Consider the following 20295-nt stretch of genomic DNA (forward strand, 5'->3'; position numbering starts at 1 on the left):
AGCTGGATAAGTTGTTAACCAAAGAGTGCCAACAGACACAGTCAAAAACCCCAACAGAAACCTATTCACTGCTGCCAGCATACCAGGGAAAGGGCAACCTAGTAAAAAGGAAAACTTTTAAACAGAAATGGCTCTACTGTAGCCAAACACCACATGAAAAACACTACAGCCCTACCCCATCCCTTCCAGCAAAGACCACGTGGGGCCTGGAGCTCCACCCTCACCTAACTTTAACAAGATGCCTCAACCTGCCCCCACCCCCACTCTTTGCTCTGGTGCTGTCAGCAAAGGCCTGTAGAGGCTTGGGACTAGAAGGCCTGAGCTGAGATTTGCATCTCCACTGGGTCATAGTGACCCCAACCCCATGGCATCGGCTGCCTAGTGGAGAGTCAGGGTTTTCAGCACTTTCAGTAATCAGCAATCATAAGGCAACCTCAGTAAAGGCCACATGGGGAACAGTAACAAGCTCCCCACCCCTGACAGCCTGAATGTTACCAGTGGAGGCCTGGAGGGAAACCTAGGCTTCCACCTGCTACCTGGCAGTAAAGAGGCAGGTTCCCCGCTTCACCCCCTGGAGCAGTCAGAGTAGGCCTGCTAAAATTCAAGATTTAAATCAGACCCAGAGTCTTACAGCGCTCAGAACTGATGAGGTTTAAATCAAAAATTATTCACCACACCAGAAACCAAGAAGATCTCAAGGTAAATGAGAAAAGATAATCAACAGATGCCAGCACCAAGATCACATAGACATTAGAATTATCAGACAAATTAAGTTTTAAAGCAGCCATTGTAAAAATACTTCAATCAGCAATTATACATATGGTTGAAACATGAATAGAAAATTTCAGCAAAGACAAGATACGAAGAACTAAATGGAAATTTTAGAACTGAAAAAATAAATAAAAAGCCCTGTGGATAAGTTCAACAGCAGAGTGGAGAGAACAGAAGATATAACAATCAAAATTACCCAGTCTAAATAACAAATAGAAAACAGACTGACAAAATGAACAGAGCCTTGGAGATACATGGAACAAAGCATCTGTTGTGTCATTGGGATCCTAGAAAGAAGAAAAAGGATGGAGAAGAAAATTTAAGGAAGAAGAGCTGACAATTTCCCAAATTTGACCAAAAAAAAAAAAAAATCAAAATGCTGAGTAACCACCAAAGAATATAAACCCAAAGAAATACATGCCAAGATATATCATGGTTACACTGAAAATTAAAGGCAAAGACATGGTCCCTAAGGCTGCCAGAGCAGAATGACACCTTACCCCCAGGGGCAAAGCAATTAGAGTGGTAGCAGGTTTTTCAGTGGAAACCACTGAGGCCAGAAATAAGTGACACAAGTGCTGAAAGAAAACTGTCAATTCAGAATTCTATATCCAGCAAAAATGTCCTTCAAGAATGAAGAGGAAATCAAGACATTCTCAGATGAAGGAAAATTATGAGAAATGTAAATGAGCAGACCTCTAAAATAACGACAGTTATCTAAACAGGAAACAAGGAATCTTGTGGCATCAAGCAAGAAGAAAGAACATAGAATGAAAATATCAATGCAACAGGCTTTCCTTTTCCTTGTAAGTTTTCTAAATTATGTTTAACATTTGAAGCGAAAATTGTAACATTCTCATGTGGCTGTCTATGTACAGGAAATAGTCAACTATATTATACATATCAGAAGATAAAGGGAGGTAGCATTTCTACACTTCACCCAAATGGGCAAAAGTTGACACTAGTGGATTTCTGGTGAGTTATATGTAATGTAATACCTAGAGCAACCAGCAAAAAAAGCTATACAAAGAAATGTACTCAAATGCACAAATAGAATGCTTTAAAAAAAAAAAAAAAAAAAAAAGTACAACCTTCAGGAAGGCAGGGAGGAGAAAATGAAAACTATAAAACAAAGTAAAATGGCAGATTTAAACTTTAACACAACAATAATTGCATTAAGTGTAAATGGTCTCAACACCAATTAAGAGATTGGCAGAGTGTATTTTTAAATGGCCCAACTATATGCTATGAGAAACTTCAGTTAAAACAGTATATGTAGGTTGAAAGTAAAAGGATAGAAAAAAATATACTATGCAAAAATCAGGAAAGCAGGAGTGACTACATTAATATTAAATAATATAAATTTCTGAAGAAAAAGAAAAAAAATTGCAAAGGTCAGAGAGGAGCATGACGTTATAATAAAACGATCAGTCCACCCAAAAGATCCAGCAGTCATAATGGTGTGTGCAGCAATAACACAGCTGCAAAATTTGTGAGGCAAAAACTGGTAGACCTCAGAAGAGAAATAGATAACCCAAAATTATAGTTGGATACTTAAGCACCATTCTCAACAATTTATTGGGTAACTATACAGGAAATCAGCAAGGATATTGAACTCAACATCTACCAACAGGATCTAATTTGCATTTATAGGACACTTCACAGAACAGTAGCAGAATACACATTTTCAAGTGCCCACTGAGCATATACCAAGGTAGAACATGTCCTGGACATAAAACAACTTCAACACATTTAAAAGAACTGGAATAAAACTGAGGGACCACAATGGGGTCAAACTAGAAATCAGTGACAGAAAGATAACGGGAAAATATCCTAACACTTGGAAACAGTGCAGCATACTTCTGAATAAGCCACGAGCCAAAGAGAGAGTCTCAATAATTGTTGAAAATATACTGAACTGAATAAAAATGTCAAAATTTGTGAGATGCAGCTGAAGTTGTGCTGAAAAGAAAATTTGTAGCACTAAAATTCGAGTATCAGTAGAGGAAAAAAAATTTCAATAATTTGAGCTTCTACTTCAAGAAATTTAAATGAAGAGCCAAGTAAGCCCAAAGCAAGCAGAAAGAAGGAAATAATAAGTGCAGAAATCAGTATTGAAAACAAAAAGCAACTGAGAATATCAATGAAGCAAATTACTGCTCCTTAAATAATAAAAGCCACAAACATTAAAAGACTGACAAAACAGAAGACACCATTCATGGGAATGAAACAAGGGATGTCACTTAATAGACATTGAAAAGATAACTAGGAAATACTAGCTACAACTCTGTGTACATAAATTTGAAAACTCAGATGAAATGGGCAAATTCCTAGGAAACGTATCCTAGGAAATTCCCAGTATGAAATTTGTAATTTGAATAGCTTATTTAATGACTTAATTCATAGTTTAAAATATGAAGGAAAAAAAAAATCTCCAGGCCCTGAAAGATTGGAGAATTCTGCCAAACATTTAAAGAATTCACACCAGTTCTATACAATCTCTCCCAGAAACTAGAAGAGAAAGGACATTACCCAACTCTTTTTATAAAGCCAATAATATACCCTGATACTAAAACCAAAGAGTACAAGAGAATACAGACCACTATTCCAAATTCATTCAGATGCAAACAGTTGTAATAAAATGTTAGCAAATTGAATACAGGAGTATATAAACGGAATTACTACCAAGTGGGGACTATTCATGGGATGCAAGGACTAGCTCAATATTTGAAAATCTTTATTAAAAAATCTCATGATCATAGCAAATAATGCTGAATCACATTAAATATTTCACCTGTATCATTTATGCCTGTTGCCCATCTGACAAAGCTTGAATTTGAAAGATTATGTTTAAATAAAGGGAGGAAAACTTAAAAGCATTGAAAAGGACTAAGGAATCAGTAATAATCACTAAAAATGGAATTTTGTTCATTCAGTGTTAAAAGCTTGTCATTGAAAATATATATGGGTGAAGGTGATAACACCTGATTTTCCCGCTTTGAAAGGTGATAGGTTGCAGTGATGTAATATGCAAATGTGAGGCAGAAATGGTGATACAGTGTTTCTTCACTGCTTCCCAGAACAACTGTGCCTGAGCATGCTGAGCAGCTGGAGAGGTCACTGTGGACAGTTAACCATGCTCTTTATTCCCAACTTCAAGATCAAATGGCAGGAGGCAAAATCCATCTGTTAGTGCAGGAAGGACCCATTCAATGGGGTTCCTCTCTGCATTTGGGCTTCTTCAGTAATAGATGCTTACTATGCCCCAGTTTATTTTCACAAAATTTGTTTCTCAGCAAGAAGAGAAAGGGATCTCGAAATCAAAAAAGAGTAAGATGAGAGAACTCAATTTAAAAACAGAAGCAGCAGCAACGCACGAAATCACATCAAAGGCACAACACATCATTTGCAGTGGAGTCTGACTCACTTGCTTCATAGATGCTACAATTGCTGCTTGCGTGGGCTTCTCCTTGGTGCCATTTTAACCGTGTGGAGGTGCAATGACATAGTAGTGTGCTTTTCTCTCTCCAGGTCATCTTATGTTAGGTGTGTTAGGCAAGGGCAGAAAAAAAAAGGTACCTCATTGGAAAGACACAACTCTTTATAAATCCCAGTTCCCGACTGTACTTACCTGTTTCCCTGTTTGCTGCAGTAACCTGACAGGAGAAGCAGGGTAGATCAGGAAACTGCTAGAAAAGCATCAGCCTGGTTTATAGGCAAGTCAGCTGCCTTCCCAGAGCCTTAGCCTGAGGGGGGCGGTGGATTTCCTGTATCTAGCCTTGCCACCACTCCTTGTGTTTGTACACTACTAATTTTATTTTAGTGGAAGTTTCAGAGGAATCAGGGACTACATCTCTTCCTAAAGGCTCAGCAGGGATAGAGCAGTGAGTGGCTGTTGTACTTGAAAATCACCATTGGGTATCCCATTGGCTTCAGACTTTAAGAAACTTTCATCTTCAAACGCAGGAATTTCTATAAACAGTTTTTACAACTGTTCACTCGCCCTGCTGGAAGCACTTAGCTTTGTGAAGCGCCCGTTCCATTATCAGAATTCTGAGCAAAAACTGGCTTCACTGAGCAGCCACTCATGGGGCCTGGTTGTGCCCTTGGGGCTCTCCAAGAACAAGACAAAGACTTTCCTCTTGACAGCCCTTCAGATGTTTGAAGATGAGCAGTCAGGCCAGTCCTTGGACTCTGCTCTTCTAGGCTTGACGTCCCCAGCGTGGGTTGTCTGGGACTCAGTCTTCTCTTTAAAAAGATGGGGGTAGGGATAGCAATGCCTGTTCACACACCATCTTTCTGTCTTTAATCTGTAGCTCTTGGTCTGTATATTACAGTAGGGGTTCTTGTCCTCTGTTGAAGAATCAGCTTTATATAATAATGTCTCTGGTTTACGAAATCCTGGCGAGTAATTCTGATCCACAGAAGAAGACAGTGCTGCTTGTTAAAAACGGGCCCTTAGGGGAGCAGGGGATATGATTTGAAAAGCTCATAGCCAAGGGTCTCTGGCCAACTTAAACAAACTGCTGGGCACTGTGGCTCACACCTGTGATCCCAGTACTTTGGAGGTTGAGCCACGAGGATTGCTTGAGACCAGGAGTTCAAGACCAGCCTGGTCAACATAGCAAGATCCTGTCTGTACAAAAAAATAAATTATCTGGGCATGGTGGCACACCCCTGTAGTCTCAGCTGCTCAGGAGACTGAGGTGGAAGGATGGCTTGAGCCCAGGAGTTCGAGCCTGCAGTGAACCATGATCACACCACTGCACTTCAGCCTGTGCGACAGAGTGAGACCCTGTCTCAAAAATAAAATAATAATAATAATAATAATAATAATAATAAACAAGCTTCACACCTGACAGGATTGAAATCTCACCTGTAGTCACAGCACACTGCTGTTCACAGGTAGCTAGCTGCAAGGGCAGTGGTTGAGTGGGAGAAAATGTTAGTTTGCTGTTGCCAAGCCAGGTGTAGGTTCAAGAAACTCCAGGCCCAAGAGGCATACTTGGGAGGGAGTAGGTGAGACCCTGCTGTGGTGGGGCCTAAATAAGCTAATGGGCGATGGGGACAAGGGAGAGGAATAATGTGGTATGGGAAAGACCTCCACATCTGAGTCATAATCCCTCCTCTGTTCCTAACTCACCTTGTATCCCAGGAGCTGTTCGTCATTCAACCTCTCTGGCCATCATCTTCTTCATATGTAAAAATGAGACTAGATCCATTTTTCCCTTCCTTGGTGTGGTCGGGATCCATTCGACACGTATTAAAGCTCACTTACTCTGATGGGCTCTGTACTAGGCTCTGAGGGTTTTATAGTGAGCAAAAACAGGTGTGAGCTTTTCCTGGGGTTCAGAGTCTAGCACGGTTGGCTGAAGTGCAGAGCAAGGGGGATTGAAAACAGGAATATTAGGAGGTAGGGAGGGGGCCAGGTCTCATAAAACACATCAGGGGATTTCATCTCTATCCTAAGAATAACTGGAAACTTTCTCTCTGGTTATATTACAGGAACTGGAGTGGATATCCCTTTAAATAAGGGGTCTCATGAACTTGAATGGGAAAAAAAATGAACCTATTTGTTTCTACTAACCCCTAACTCAAATTTAGCCTTTTCTTCAATTACAAATGTAGGCAATAAACTGTGATGGAAATAGCTCTTAGCTGGGATTCTGCCACGTATAGAAATCAGATATATCATCACATTATAGTTGTTACAATTGTCTCAAAATGTCATTTACTTCCACTACTTTGAAATTACAATAGCTGTACACCTACCAGTAACTCTTGTTACTTACAGCATGAAGAAACACATTTATTACTGTCTCATAAATTTGTCTTTTAAAAGGTTGGAAACTTTTTTAATATAATTGATTTCCTTTGTAATCCTATATACTTGGTTTTATGCATTTACAATTGTTATTCTTAAAGATTTCCAGAGACAAAAAAGGTAAAGAATGTTTGGTTTGAAATAAATGACCAAATAGGAGTTCCGTCTCCAGCAGTATGACAGGTTAATGTAAATAAACCCCTGAATGGGAGCAAGTGAAATGCTGGATATTATTTTATATACACTTTCCTTGGGTGATAGATAAAGAATCTGCAGAGTCCCCAAAGGAAGGGAAAACCAGCTTTTGCTTGAAAATATCTGCAGAATCATGTAGAGCTTGAGAATCTTTGAAAGCTGCCAAGGGCTCAGGACAGAAGATAAAGTTTAGGCCAGATTACCCTGCATCAAACTGAGCTCCCAAAAGGCTCTACCTTGGTGCACGGGCCAATGAGAAATAAATCAATCACACAGAAGTGGGCAGTGAGGATGCTTTCTTTCAAACTTCAGTTTGGTGGGAGTGGACTGAGAACAGTAAGTACAAGGTGTCCCTGTTTGGTCTGTAAATCCACAGGCACAGAATTTAAGGTGGTCCCAGTTTGGTAGACTGCATTGCACCCCAAGCCACTAGCAAAAGAAAATGCCGGTGCTGTCTGGAGAAATTAAACTTAACTTAGCTTTCAAGTGTTTCTTAAAAACAACATTCCAAAAAGAATGAGCAGGTCATGGTTAGAAATTACATAAAATCGCCGGGCGCGGTGCCTCACGCCTGTAATCCCAGCACTTTGGGAGGCCGAGGAGGGCAGATCACAAAGTCAGGAGATCGAGACCACCCTGGCTAACACGGTGAAACCCCGTGTCTACTAAAAATACAAAAATTAGCTGGGCGCAGTGGGGCGCCTGTAGTCCCAGCTACTCGGGAGGCTGAGGCAGGAGAATGGCGTAAACCTGGGAGGCGGAGCTTGCAGTGAGTGGAGATCACGCCACTGCACTCCAGCCTGGGCCACAGAGCAAGACTCCGTCTCAAAAACAAAAAGAAATTATATAAAATCAAGGAGACAGTCACTATGAGTGAGAAACCATAGATGGTAGGCAAAAAGAGATTCACAACGACCTCTGATACTGGAAATGACAAAAATATAAGAGTGTTTTATACATTTAAAGAAATGAGAAACTTGAAAGTCTGAACAGGGAACAAGAAATATAGCCCAAGGATATTTGAATAAGAAAGGAAAAATATAATTGAAATTTACATACGTGAATACAACATTCCAGAAAGATCTAATAGAATGAGGGAGAGATGCTATTCAAAGAAGAAAATGGAGGAGAATTTTCCAAATTGTTCGAAAGACACCAATCCTCAGATTAAGCCCAACAAACTTCAGACATTAATATTTATGGACATAGATGTGGATATAGATAACAAGACAAGTCGGTGTCAAAACAATGGAAGAGGGCAGTATCCCCTACAGAGGAATGGCTATTAGATGAGTAATGAAATTCTTAACATAAGCAATGGAAACCAGAGACAGTAAAATAAATTCAAAGTATTGATTAAATAACCAAGAATTGTATGCCAAGTAAAACATGGGAAAGTGCCAAGCAAATTTGAGAGTTTACCACCAAATGACCCTCACTAAATGAATTCTGAAGGATATGATTCAAACCGAAGGAAAATGATCTCAGATGCATGGGCTGAGTTTTAAGGAGAGACAGTGAGCTAAGATAATTATGTGACAATCTAAACAAACCACTGATGATGAAACAAAGATAATTTGCAGGGAGAATAAAGCAGACTAGATTTAAAATGCCAAGTTGCAGTCACATGTAAGTTGGAAGGGGGAATGCAAGGCCCATGTATTGTCCAGGAGAACACTATGGCTATTGAGTCCCTTTAACTTGTTAATATGTATGAAATAAGGCAAACACCAATAGACGAGATCAGTGTATACCTTCAGTGGAAGTAGAGAGAGAAGAGTCCAAATGAAGGAAGAGAGGGGAAAGGAGCAAGTAAAATGGAGCAGATCAAATGTTCAAAATGTGATTTGTCAATAAAACCAAATCACTAATCACAGTAAGCATAAGTGGACTAAAGTCTCCAGTTAAGGTTTTGTTATAGTTTAGAAACAAACAAAATTCAGCTATGTGCTTATTACAACAGAAACACCTAAAGCACAGAAAGATTAAAAGTCAAACAGTGGAAAAGATAGACCAGGAAAATACCCAAAGCAGGCAAGTACAGTCATATTAATATCAAAGGAGAATTCAAGTAACAAGTATTACTCAAAATAAGGAAATTTCCTACATAATGATAATTCCATTTACTGGGAAAAGGTACTGATTCTAAATTTATGTATATATGTATATGAATTATGCATAGCCTCATGATATACAAGGCCAGACTGACAGAATTAAAAGGAGAAATTTTAAATCTATCATCATAGTAGATTTTAACGCATTTCTCAGTTATTAGTAGATGAAACAGACAAAATCAGAAAGTGGAAAATGCGAACAGTAAAACTACGGAGCTTGAATTAATGGGCGTTTATGGCATCTGCCTTTTGGAAAAGACACACTTCTTTCAAGCACACGTGGAACAGTTGCTGGGATTGACACACCCCAAACATAAGGCTCAACCAATACACTTCAAAGGATTGAAATCCGCCCGACCACTTTTCTTACTGCAATGCAATTAAGTTGGAAAACAAAGCATGTAACATAATTAGAAAAGTTCACTCACTTGGAAATTTAATAACACAACAATATATGGGTCAAAGGAGAAATCATAATTGAAATTAAAAATTTCACCATCTAGTTTTTTACATCAAACACATGGGATACAATACTTGGAAGGAAACATAGAGCATTAAGTGCTTGCCTTAAAAACAAAAATGAGAAGACTCAAAATGGAGCTAAGATCGAATTGAATCAAAGACCCACAGAAGTAGAAGGAAGGAAATTAAAAGGACAGAAATTAATGAAATAGAGAAACACACAAAAGAGATTAAGAAGATAAAACACAAAAACTATGTATTGGAAAAAGCATGGTTCATTTTTTTTAAAAACACACAAATGGAAAGAAAACAAGAACATAACTGCAGATGCTACAGAGAAATATAAGAGGGAATAAGAACTGCTGTCAACACACTTTAGAACTTTAATATAGTGGATGACTTCCTAGAAAGACAGAACTTAGCAAAACCAACTCAAAGAGAAACACAAAATCAGAATCATCCTTTACCTGTAAAAGAAATACAACCAACAGTCAAAATTTTTCTCATAAAGAAACCAAGTCAAAATGGCTCAATCTGAATGCTACTAAATATTCAAGAAACAACATTTTCATTCTCACCATTCCTACACAGAGAGAAGAAAACAAAACACTCTCAATTCATTTTATGAGGCCAATATAACTTTGATACCCAAACTGCAAGAACACAAGCAGAAAGAGAACTACAGGCCAATTCAATCTCACTTTATGAACATGCATGCAAAAATTCTGAACAGATATTACCAAACCAGATCCAGCAATGAATAATAAAAGTGATACATCATGATCAGGTTGGGTTTATTCCAGCAAGTTGACTACTATTAGAATTGTTATTAATAAAATTCACCGTAGTAACAGATTTAAAAGTAACTTAATAAAGAAAAAAATAGAATTAAACATCCATATAATGTATGACATTAAAAAGGTCTTAGCATATTTTTAGAAGGACATTTTTTTTTAACTTGTAAAAGGACATCTACAAAAAAAAAAAATCTAGCAAGTATAGTTAAGGAGGAACATAGAAAGCAGTCCCTTTAAGATAAGGAATGAAGCAAAGATGTCCTCCATCACCCCCTTTACTCCTCTTTAAGATTGCGTTGGGATTTGAGCCAGCTCAGCACCTCAGTATAGTCAAGGAAAAGAAACAAAATGTTAAGGGTGGGAATGTAAAATGCCCCACTGCTTTAGAAAACAGCATAGAGGGTTCCTCAATTTTTTTTTCTTTTTCTTTTTTTTTTTTTTTTTTTTTTGACGGAGTCTCACTCTGTTGCCCAGGCTGGAGTGCAGTGGTGCAATCACAGCTCACCGCAACCTCTGCCTCCTGGGTTCAAGCGATTCTCCTGCCTCAGCCTCCCTAGTAGCTGGGATTACAGGTGCCCGCCACCATGCCCAGCTAATTTTTGTATTTTAGTCCACTTCAGCCTCCCAAATTGCTGGGATTACAGGTGTGAGCTACTGTGCCTGGCCTGGTTCCTCAAAAAAGTAAACAGAATGAATATGTGATCCAGCAATTCCAAAGATAATTGAAAGCAGGGACACAAAAAGATACTTGCACACTCGCGTTCATAGCAGCATTATTCACAACAGCCAAGAGACAGAAGCAGTCCAAGTATCTATCGATGGTTGAATGGATAAGCGAAAGTGGTCTATCCATACAATGGAATATTATTCTTCCTTAAAAAGGAAGGAAATTCTGACACATGCTGCAACATGGATGAAACTTGAGGTCATTACGCTAAGTGAAATAAGTCAGACACAAAAAGACAAATACGTATTACACTACTTATATGAAGTACCTAGAGTGGACATTCAGAGACAGAAAGTAGAATGGGGGTTGCCAGGGTGTTGGGGGTAGGAATGGGGAGTTAGTGTTTAAAGGATACAGGATCAGTATGGAAAAATGAAAAAGTTCCAGAGATGAATGGATGGTGGTGATGGTTGCATAACGATGTGAATATACTTAACCACTGAATTGTACACCCGAAAATGCTTAAAAGGGTAACTTTTATGTGTATTTTACTACAGTTTTAATTTGTATGGCTCCCCAAGGAAGAAAAGAATGGGCTCTGTTTATGATTGTCCGTAAACACCGCTGCTCTGAATCCAGTGCTTCCTACTGGGCCTAGGGTTATTGATTACATAGGGTTTCTGAATGGGGGTGTGTTTCAGAGGCTATATCTACAAAATTTCATGTAATTTTTCTGAGGAGAAGAGCAAAAAGCTTTCATCAGACTGTCAGAGGAGTCTGTGCCACACAAAGGTCTAAGACTCATTCTGAGTTGCCCACCTCATGCTGTTAACCTCCTCCCCCACCTCACCCCCTGCAGTTCTGCATAGTCTGGAACCAGACCCCCTCCTATCAGCAAAGGTTCAGATTCTGCACTCACTTCCCCGTCTTCTTATCCTCCCTCTCCTCACGCAGATACTACCTTTTCTTTCATTCACTCAGGTTGTTTACAATGCAAAGAATATTCTTAAATATGTCTTAAATTCATGGAACAAAGTTTTATTTTTTAGATAACTGTGGCTCTGAAATCAACCAATTTTCAGGTTTTTTTTCTATTGCCCTTCATTTCCTGGATGGTAATATTAAACAGGTCCAGCTCTAGCTCCGCACCAGAAAGGTTCTCTGTCAAATGGTTGGAATCCTCCACGTTCTGTAACCACAGATCATTTTTAACTAGCTTTTCTTGCTAATCGTATGTCTTGCATTTCATGTAGACTGTGTTTTAACAAACTGAAGACCTTTCGCTCAGTCCCGTGGTCTGCCTGGGTGGCGGTGAGGAATCTCAGGGTGATAACGGAGAGGTGCCTCTCAGATGCACCTTCAAAATATCAAGGGAACGAGAAATGTCACCAGCTTAATTTGCACCCAAATGACTTCTGAGACTTTTCTTTTTAACAAAATGCTTTATTTCTATTTTTAAATGAGATGCATTGTTAGGCATTCCCATGAAATATCAAAAGGCATTTACATGTGTTGTTTTAACTCTTCTTTTTTGATCACACAAAGTAGGTAGAAAAGATCTGCTGAACTAGAACAAATCAGAAACCAAGTAGTGTAAGGCATTAGGAGATACATGAAGAGAACCGCTATTTGCTTCTTGTACAGCGTGTGGCAACTCGTGGTTAGTAGTCGTCGTAGTTGACGCTGGCTCCGTGCCTAAAGCTGTAGGGGCTCCGGGCACCAATTGCAGAGTCTTCATCATAGTGACGTTGGTAGTAATCGCCATAGTACTCATGTCCATTTCGATCTCTGTTAAGCCAATAGGTGATGTCATCTTCAAATTTCTGGAGGAAAAGAGAGAGAATGATAGAGAACGGATTTAAGGGCACACAGTCCCCTAAGACCTAATCTTACCTATGGGCTTTCTCCATGGTTTTTCTTCAGTGATTAACAACCCTTAGTAACTCCCTGTTATCGTATTCTTGTGCTCAGAGGCCAACACGGTCAGCAGTATTCACTCTGATAAAAGCTATCTTTTTCCAAAGGAATGCAGGCCCCATACCTTTGCAAACTTTTATAAAATATATGTTAAATATACTCCAGACTTAAACTGTACATCAAATGGACAGTTGCCCAAATGCAGTAACAACTTGGCCTGACCCTTAGGCCACATCTTATTGCGGCAAACACTGTCTTACCTTCCTACCCCATTCCTGTGCCTGGCCCTTTATATTGCATGTAGTAGATGCTTAATAAATGTTGCCTGAGTTAGATCAACCACTGCACTGGCCTATTATAGTGCTAGGGCAGAGAACTGGGGGTACATCTGATGGTGACTCTTATACCTGTGTTGTTGGTTAGAGTGTAGGCAGATGCACTTATTTATTCTGCAAACGCTTTGAGATGGGCACTGTGTGTCATGGCCTGTGCTGGACACTGGAAGGCTGCCAGAAACAGAGTCTCTGCCTTCAAGAAACCTACTGTTCCTGAGTGACAGATACGAGAAGAGACAGTTACAGATAATAAAAGGGATAGAGAAGCTAAAGCTGAGTAAGAAGTGTAGAATGATGCTCAGGTTTTTGGTTTGGGCAACTGATCTTGGCTATTAATACACTTTTTTTAAAGAAGAAGATACTAATTTTTCTTTGGTGGTGGTGAAGGTGCAAGATTAATTTAGACTAGGACTCGTATGTTGATGCTCAGGATGTGGCAAGAGATTTAGTGTGAGAGCAAAAAGGCAGGGAGATGACAGATGGGCGGGTGAACGGGTCATGCTATTGGGGTGCAGGGCCAGTTTTTCTCCAAGCATGGCCCATGCACCCCTGCATCCAAATCACAAATGCAGGTTCTCAGGCACCAGCTACTCCATGCCTCCTGCATGGAACTTTCTGATGTTTGGGTCTCAGCAACTTGTTTTTATTTTAACAAGACTGCCAATGAACATTCATTAATATTTGAGAACTTTGTGAGGCTGGACTCCCCAAGCTAGCCCATGACTGTGGTCTCTGGGTCTCAGTGGTCATCCACTCTCGGTGGGTAGTGGGCCAGCTAGTGTTAGGCTAAAGAGCATGATTCCAGTTTCTCACTGCCATTCTCTATAGCTGGGGTCTGAATCATCTGAGCCCACCTCAGCCTCTGCCTTGGGAAGGAGGACACCGACTTCTTTGGCTCCATCTCTAATTTTGCTTCTCCCATAATACAACATTCTTGGCCACGGTGAAACAATCTTGCTTCTTGGGTTTTCCCATTTTATTTTATTTCTGTATTTATTTTTTTTAAGAGGGAGTTTCACTCTTTCACCCAGGCTGGAGTGAAGTGGCGCGATCTCGGCTCACTGCAACCTCCGCCTGCCGCCATGTGTGAATGTGAAGTAAGTTCATACCACCCTGTGTGAGACGTAGAGGGAGGACTTGTGGCCTGTGCAGCCCCACCAGGGAGCAGATGGGCTTTTCATGGGCAGGACCTCCAACTGGGCATTTGGAAGTGTTTTTCACAATGCGCATGTGATTCATTTAGACGGTGTATACACAATACTACAGTAGGTGAAGAAAAAACTAAACCCCTTAGACAGATCATTTTTAATGGCTACATAAAATGAAATCATGTGGCTATACCATAATGTCCTTCACATTTCCAACCATTGGACACATTACTTGTTTCCCAAGTGTCTTTTTGCCTTTTTTTCTTTTTCTGTGCAAATAGCTGAACACGTATAGCCAAACTGAGCCGAGCATGATTCTAAGTACTTAGAGGTATGAACTTACTTCACATTCACAACAACCCAAAAGGCAGGTGCTGTTATTTACATCTCTGTGCAGTTTGCCCTTTACTTAGACCACATTCTTCCCAGTGAGGTTCCTGGGGCAAGGGTGGAATCGCGTTTAAGTATCTCTGAGTATTGTCAAATCGCGCATTCCTGTGAGTCACATGTAAGAGCAACAGTTTTCTGGAATCTTCAGCAGCATCTGGTGTTCTCATTGAAAACTAAAATTACATGTTTACTTGTTTGATAGACAAAAATGCTATCTCTTCTTTCAGTAATTTGCATTTCTTTGATGACCATTATTAAAACGGGCATTGGGAGTTTAACATGCAGGTACGGGTGCGGTGGCTCACGCCTGTAATCCCAGCACTTTGGGAGACCGAGATGGGTGGATCACCTGAGGTCAGTCACCGTGGACGGACATCCATGTGGCCACATCTATGACTTCCATGGGCTGCCGTCTCACCGGCACAGGCACCCCAGCTGGGAGCCTAAGATTATAAACCTTTTGTCTTTCATTCAATGAATGCGTCCACCAGTGCCATCTAGGCGCATGAACTGTAAAACATCTTTTCCTATAAGTGCATTGACAAATTTTCCCCAAAACCTCTACAAAGACCCATCCTTTCTTTACAGGTTCTTTTTCATCTCTTGTCATTATCATCATAGATCCTGGCATCCCTGTTGTTTCTGACAGTCTTCGAGGTAAAAGTGAAAAGATTTTGGGGGATTGTGAGTTATTTTAAGGATACCCTGGCAAAACTGTTCAGCCAAGTTAAAAGGGTTGCCCAGAAAGTCAGATTCTCGATGAATCTAGGTCCCCGCTGTTTTGGTTCATGACTGCCCTGGGTTCTGCCTCCTGAATGTGCCCTGGTGGAAACTTCCAGCCATTGACCTTACACCATAGGTAACGTGATCCAGTGCCTGATAACTCTTGGCATATGATGGGGCCCTTACTTTAGGAACGAACAGCAAAGCTGAATTTTCTGCTTCCTATTTCCCCGAGCCACGCCTCCTCCCTGCCACCCTGCCCTGTGGAAGCCAGGCCTGCAGCCAGAGGCAACACCCACCGCTTCGTCAAAGCCCATGTAGAGAAACTGCTGGTACCACTGCTGCACCTCGGGCCGGGTCCGGTCCCACAGCTGCCGCTTCTGGCGCTTCAGGCTGCCGAGGAATTCTTTGGCTTTGTTCTCATCAACGGCCACTTTGATCTTAGTTGGAACAGGTGCTGAAATCATCAATTCCCCATCCCCAAAGCACAAAGAATGATTTCCTTCCTCACTGGCGGTGAATCCCTGTTATACGTTCCATCCCCACCACCATGCATAGGAAGATTTTAACTCTCAACTTCATTCTTACTTGCATGTGGCAATGTGACACAGCCTCACAGCATCCATCACCATGCTTCCTGTTGGTAAGTTCTATTTGGTACAGCCATATAAAGAGGTATGGACTAAACTTCAACCTCTGTGTCCTCAGGGTAGAAATGAAATTCAGCTCATCAGTCAAGAAACAGACTGGATGTCTAGTGCCACACAGGTATACGGGCACATCCATTGCATTTGCAAACACAAGAAGGTTGTGCTTGGCTCAGGAGATTATGTAAGAGAAAGGAACTGGAATGACGAGCCCTGAGTGAGCAGGGACCAGACCCTGCCCAACAGTAGAGCTGATTCTCACACCAGGCTGCTGAGACACAGAATTCCCTTAAGCCAATGCGTCTCTGCGCCTCACAGTCTGACCATTGATGCAGGATACTGACCCGCACCCTCATACTGCTGCTCCTAACGCTTTTCCATCACAGTCTCAATTGCTGAAACGGAACCACTTCTGCAGGTTGTGCTCGAGGAAGCCACTGTGCCATTAGGCATTCTGCCCCTGCTGTCACGTTCTCAGCCCCTGTCCCCTTATCTATAAAAGTGGATGGACAGTCCCTCTCAAAGACGTTAGGAAAAATGCACAGGATCATGCAAATGCAGGGTTGATGCGTTTGTTGGTCATATGGATAAATATCAGCAGGGATTTTTGTTTGTTTGCAGTCCCTTCAGGGACTGTTACACTGTTTTGTATACAGTAGGTGCTCAATATGTGTTTCTTGGTTTGAACCGAGACAAGGCTGCGGGATGCACACCCAGGAGTTGTGACTGCCTCAGCAACTTGCTCGCCTATAACAAGCTGGTTCTGTGAGGGCGTTGTTCATCCCTGGACATCGGTGAGGTGAGGCTCTCAGCACCACACAGCACAGGGAGGGGACACTCTGAGCCGCCTCAGAGACTGGGGGTGGGCCAGGGCTTCATGGGTGGCTGGAAACCCAGGGAAAGATGCTGGGAACGCCCCCAAGGAAATCCTTGCCTGCAAGAGTGGCCGCCTGTTCTCCAGCCACCTGTGGGAGGGTCCCTGAGCAGCAACTAGGGGGTGTGGGAAGAACGACTGAGGACCCCACTTCAGGCAGGAAGTTCAGCCTGCTAGAATCCCCCGTAAACTAGGAGGGAAAGAATAAGTGACTAAATGGTCACATCAGAAGTGTGGTCACACTTTCTCATTTCTAAGGGATTCTGAATTTTACAGATAGAGATGAAAGTTGGGAGAGGGAAAATGACATTCACAAGACCCCACAGTTGATTCACCTGATCTGATTACAGCAGGTCCAGAACCCGTGTGTTGTGACCCCCAGACTGTTCAATTTCTATGACATTTTGCCACTGTCACATTTATCTTAGATGCATTTTTCAAAACAGAGGCTAATAACAAGAAACGCTTTCTTGTTTGAAACCCTTCCCCATGAGCTCATGGGAGACACGGACTACTGCAACAGTGCTGTTCCACGCCTGCCCCACCAGCTGAGGATTATGTGCTCCAAAGATAATCTCTGAAATGCTTCATGGTCCTAAAATAAATAGCATGCAATTAACTGTACCACTGTTTCTTTTAGAGTCCACACTGACAGGTTTCAGAAAAATAACCTTCAGACATTTACTGGCAATATTTATCTAATAAAATACCATAGCACATACCCACAGAATAAGCCCTTCATATATGCTAACCTTTTAAGGAGTAAACACTTTTGATTTTCCAAATACAAGACTCCAGTGAGCACATTCCATATTGCCACTTCATTTCCATCCAGTTAAGAATGCATCCCTTATCCATTTGGGGGATATTTACCTTCTCGTTTTTGAAGCATCAGCTTGAGTTTATTTCCATTTATGCCACCTAAAGGAATGAAAATTGAAATCCATATCAGAGTGGCACTGCTCCCTTCAATTTATCAAAGGCAGAAATCAGAGTGGGAAAAAAGAACTGCGGACCCCTGGCTTGATTTGACAAGTTGGTAACATCACAGTATTTAATGCTTGTTGTATTCCCTGTCCTGCAGGACAAACAGTTCAGGCTGCCCATGGCTAATACTGGTGATAATGACCACAGCAGACCAAGGGCATTACGATTTGTGCTAGTCAGAGTGACGCGGTTCTTTTAGCCCTGTGTCTTACTATAAGGGGCAGCCATCTGTCATGCTTATCTTCCTGCAAACTTTCGCTTCATGGTGTAATACGTTGAATAGTGTCCTCCTGAAACTCCGATCCACCAGGAACCCCTGAATGTGAGCTTATTTGGAAATGGGATCTTTTCAGATATAATCCATTAAGGATCTCAAGATTTTTCATTTAAAAAATTTTTTTTCTTTTTTCTTTTTTTTTTTTTTTTTCCAGCCTGACCCATCACTGAGAGGGTCTCAAGATGTTATCGTATGGGATTTAGAGGGATAGAGATCCAGTGGCTGGTGTTTGTGTAAGAAGAAGACAGAATCCAGAGAGGTCACCCGTGTGAAGACAGAGGCAGGCAGAAATGGGAGTCAGGCTCCCACACTTTGGGGAACTTGCCTTCACTCTCTAAAAGTGCAGCCGGGTTTTGTATCTTGCCCAGATCATCCTAAAATCAGGCATGATTTGTACCACTTGCTGTTATTTGTATTCACTTTTAAAAGTGTAAAAGTGTTTCTGATCAGCTCAATAATTTTTAATAGAAAATACCTTGTCTGGCCTGATAGAACACATGCTTCCACCCAGCGCACTGGCTTGCGGACCTATAGAAGCCTCTGACCCTTAACTGTTGCATGCAGACATGCTGACATCGTAAGTAGTGAGTAGTGCATCTTCGGGTGTAAGGAACTGGAGTCAGGCCCCAGGATGGAGGTAATCGTGACCACTCTCTCAGCAGGGTTCTTAGCCTCTCCTTCCATGGACAGGCTCCAGGGGGTCTGGAAAGGCATGTAAAATTGTGTTTGCATCTGCAAAGGCAAATTTTCTGGGAATAGGAACCATAGCTTTTGCCAGACTCTCAAAAATGTCTGTGACCCAAATAAAATTAAGAAGCCCTGCTTTGTTTGTGAATCAATAAATAAATTGATCAGTAAAGCTGGGGGAAAAAATAAATGTTTTAAAAGAGAACCTCTGCCTCAAGAATTTACTATGGAGTTGGGGAGAAAAATATATCCATAGCCACGAGTTACAAGCTGGCTGCCCTACCTGAGGATGCATTTTATTAGCATACCCAGTGTTTACAAATTTTGAATTCGAATGCCTCTCAGCCCAAGTCACTTAGCACACCCATGGTCCGTAAGCAGCCACCTAACCTACTAACCTCCTGCAGCATTTGAATTAAAGTGCTACCTAGCTGCCTTCAGAGTCATTGGGCCATCCAGGGAGCCTGCTGGCCTGCCCTCTGGGATGGGACAGGGAACTTGCTAGAACTTATTAAGTCTATTTCCTTGCTAAGTGCCTCCCTCGTAATTCACGGGTAGGGTGGCCACACTTTCTGGCTGTCCAGGGACAGCCCTGGTATATACCTCTTGTCCTTGTAAATTAATGATAGTGCCTCCTTTTGCTCTCAAAAGTGTTTTAGCTTGGATGATAAATTACATGGCCACCCAATTTTTCGAGGTTTAATGGCATGGAAATGGCTTCATAAGATCTCTAGGGACCACACTGAAGGGCCAGGGAAGAGAGGTGGTGATTTCCCTCGCACCTTCCCTATGAGAGCTGGGAGTCTGCTGGGTGACGAGCTAAGATATCAGCGCAGTGCACAGCAGCCTGTGGGAGAGCTGCAGTGGTTTTTGCTGTCTGTGCTCAGGTCGGTCTACAGTGATGTAGTTGTTTAAAAAGCCATTGCAATCTTAGGCTGTTCAATAAAGGATACTTAAAAAAAGAAAGTAGCTGTCCTGTCTCCGTTCCATCACAGCTCTGAGCAGACCTCCCCTCTACTATTTAGTTCAGTTCACATCATCTCACTTGAAGAAGGTCGCAGAAAAACTGGAGTTGTGGTCAAAGGAAAGTGTCCAGAGAGGACTAGGGCCCAAGCACATGTTATATGAGAAGAAATTAAAGGAATTTAGGTGTTTAACCTAGAGAAATAAAACTTGTGGGGCTGAGTGTGGTGACTTGCACCTGTAACCCCAGCATTTTGGGAGACCACGGCAGGCACATCACCTGAGGTCAGGAGTTTGAGACCAGCCTGGTCAACTTAGTGAAACCCCGTCTCTACTAAAAATACCAAAAATTAGCCGAGTGTGGTGGTGCATGCCTGTAGTCCCAGCTACTCGGGAGGCTGAGGCAGGAGAATCGCTTGAACCTGGGAGACAGAAGTTGCAGTGAACCAGGCATCACTTCGCTCCATCCTGGGTGACAGAGTAAGACTCCATCTCAGAGGAAAGAAAGAAAGAGAGA

At 41.6% G+C, this 20295-nt stretch overlaps 1 protein-coding gene across 1 annotated transcript; it reads right to left on the bottom strand.

The window, feature by feature from the left end:
* Positions 1 to 12252: 12252 nt before the first annotated feature.
* On the bottom strand, positions 12253 to 18828 carry LOC105542960 (chromosome unknown open reading frame, human C2orf40). The gene is made up of 4 exons (XM_011984685.1): positions 18604 to 18828; positions 17738 to 17785; positions 15643 to 15800; positions 12253 to 12653 (listed from the first exon to the last, which is right to left on the bottom strand). The coding sequence occupies exons 1-4, from the start codon at positions 18686 to 18688 to the stop codon at positions 12492 to 12494; spliced, it is 453 nt and encodes a 150-aa protein (XP_011840075.1). The 5' UTR covers positions 18689 to 18828; the 3' UTR covers positions 12253 to 12491.
* Positions 18829 to 20295: the final 1467 nt, after the last annotated feature.

Source organism: Mandrillus leucophaeus, unplaced genomic scaffold (assembly GCF_000951045.1).
Source record: "Mandrillus leucophaeus isolate KB7577 unplaced genomic scaffold, Mleu.le_1.0 Scaffold271, whole genome shotgun sequence".
Lineage (NCBI taxonomy): Eukaryota > Metazoa > Chordata > Mammalia > Primates > Cercopithecidae > Mandrillus > Mandrillus leucophaeus.

What these genes read in the sequence shown, in the direction of transcription:
- LOC105542960 (XM_011984685.1), bottom strand. Translation starts at nt 18,688, where the DNA reads ATGCAACAGTTAAGGGTCAGAGGCTTCTATAGGTCCGCAAGCCAGTGC. An exon ending in GTTCTATCAGGCCAGACAAG is followed by an intron (nt 17,786 to 18,603) that starts GTATTTTCTATT and finishes TCATTCCTTTAG; the next exon opens with GTGGCATAAATGGAAATAAA. An exon ending in ACATGGGCTTTGACGAAGCG is followed by an intron (nt 12,654 to 15,642) that starts GTGGGTGTTGCC and finishes CTTTTCCTCCAG; the next exon opens with AAATTTGAAGATGACATCAC.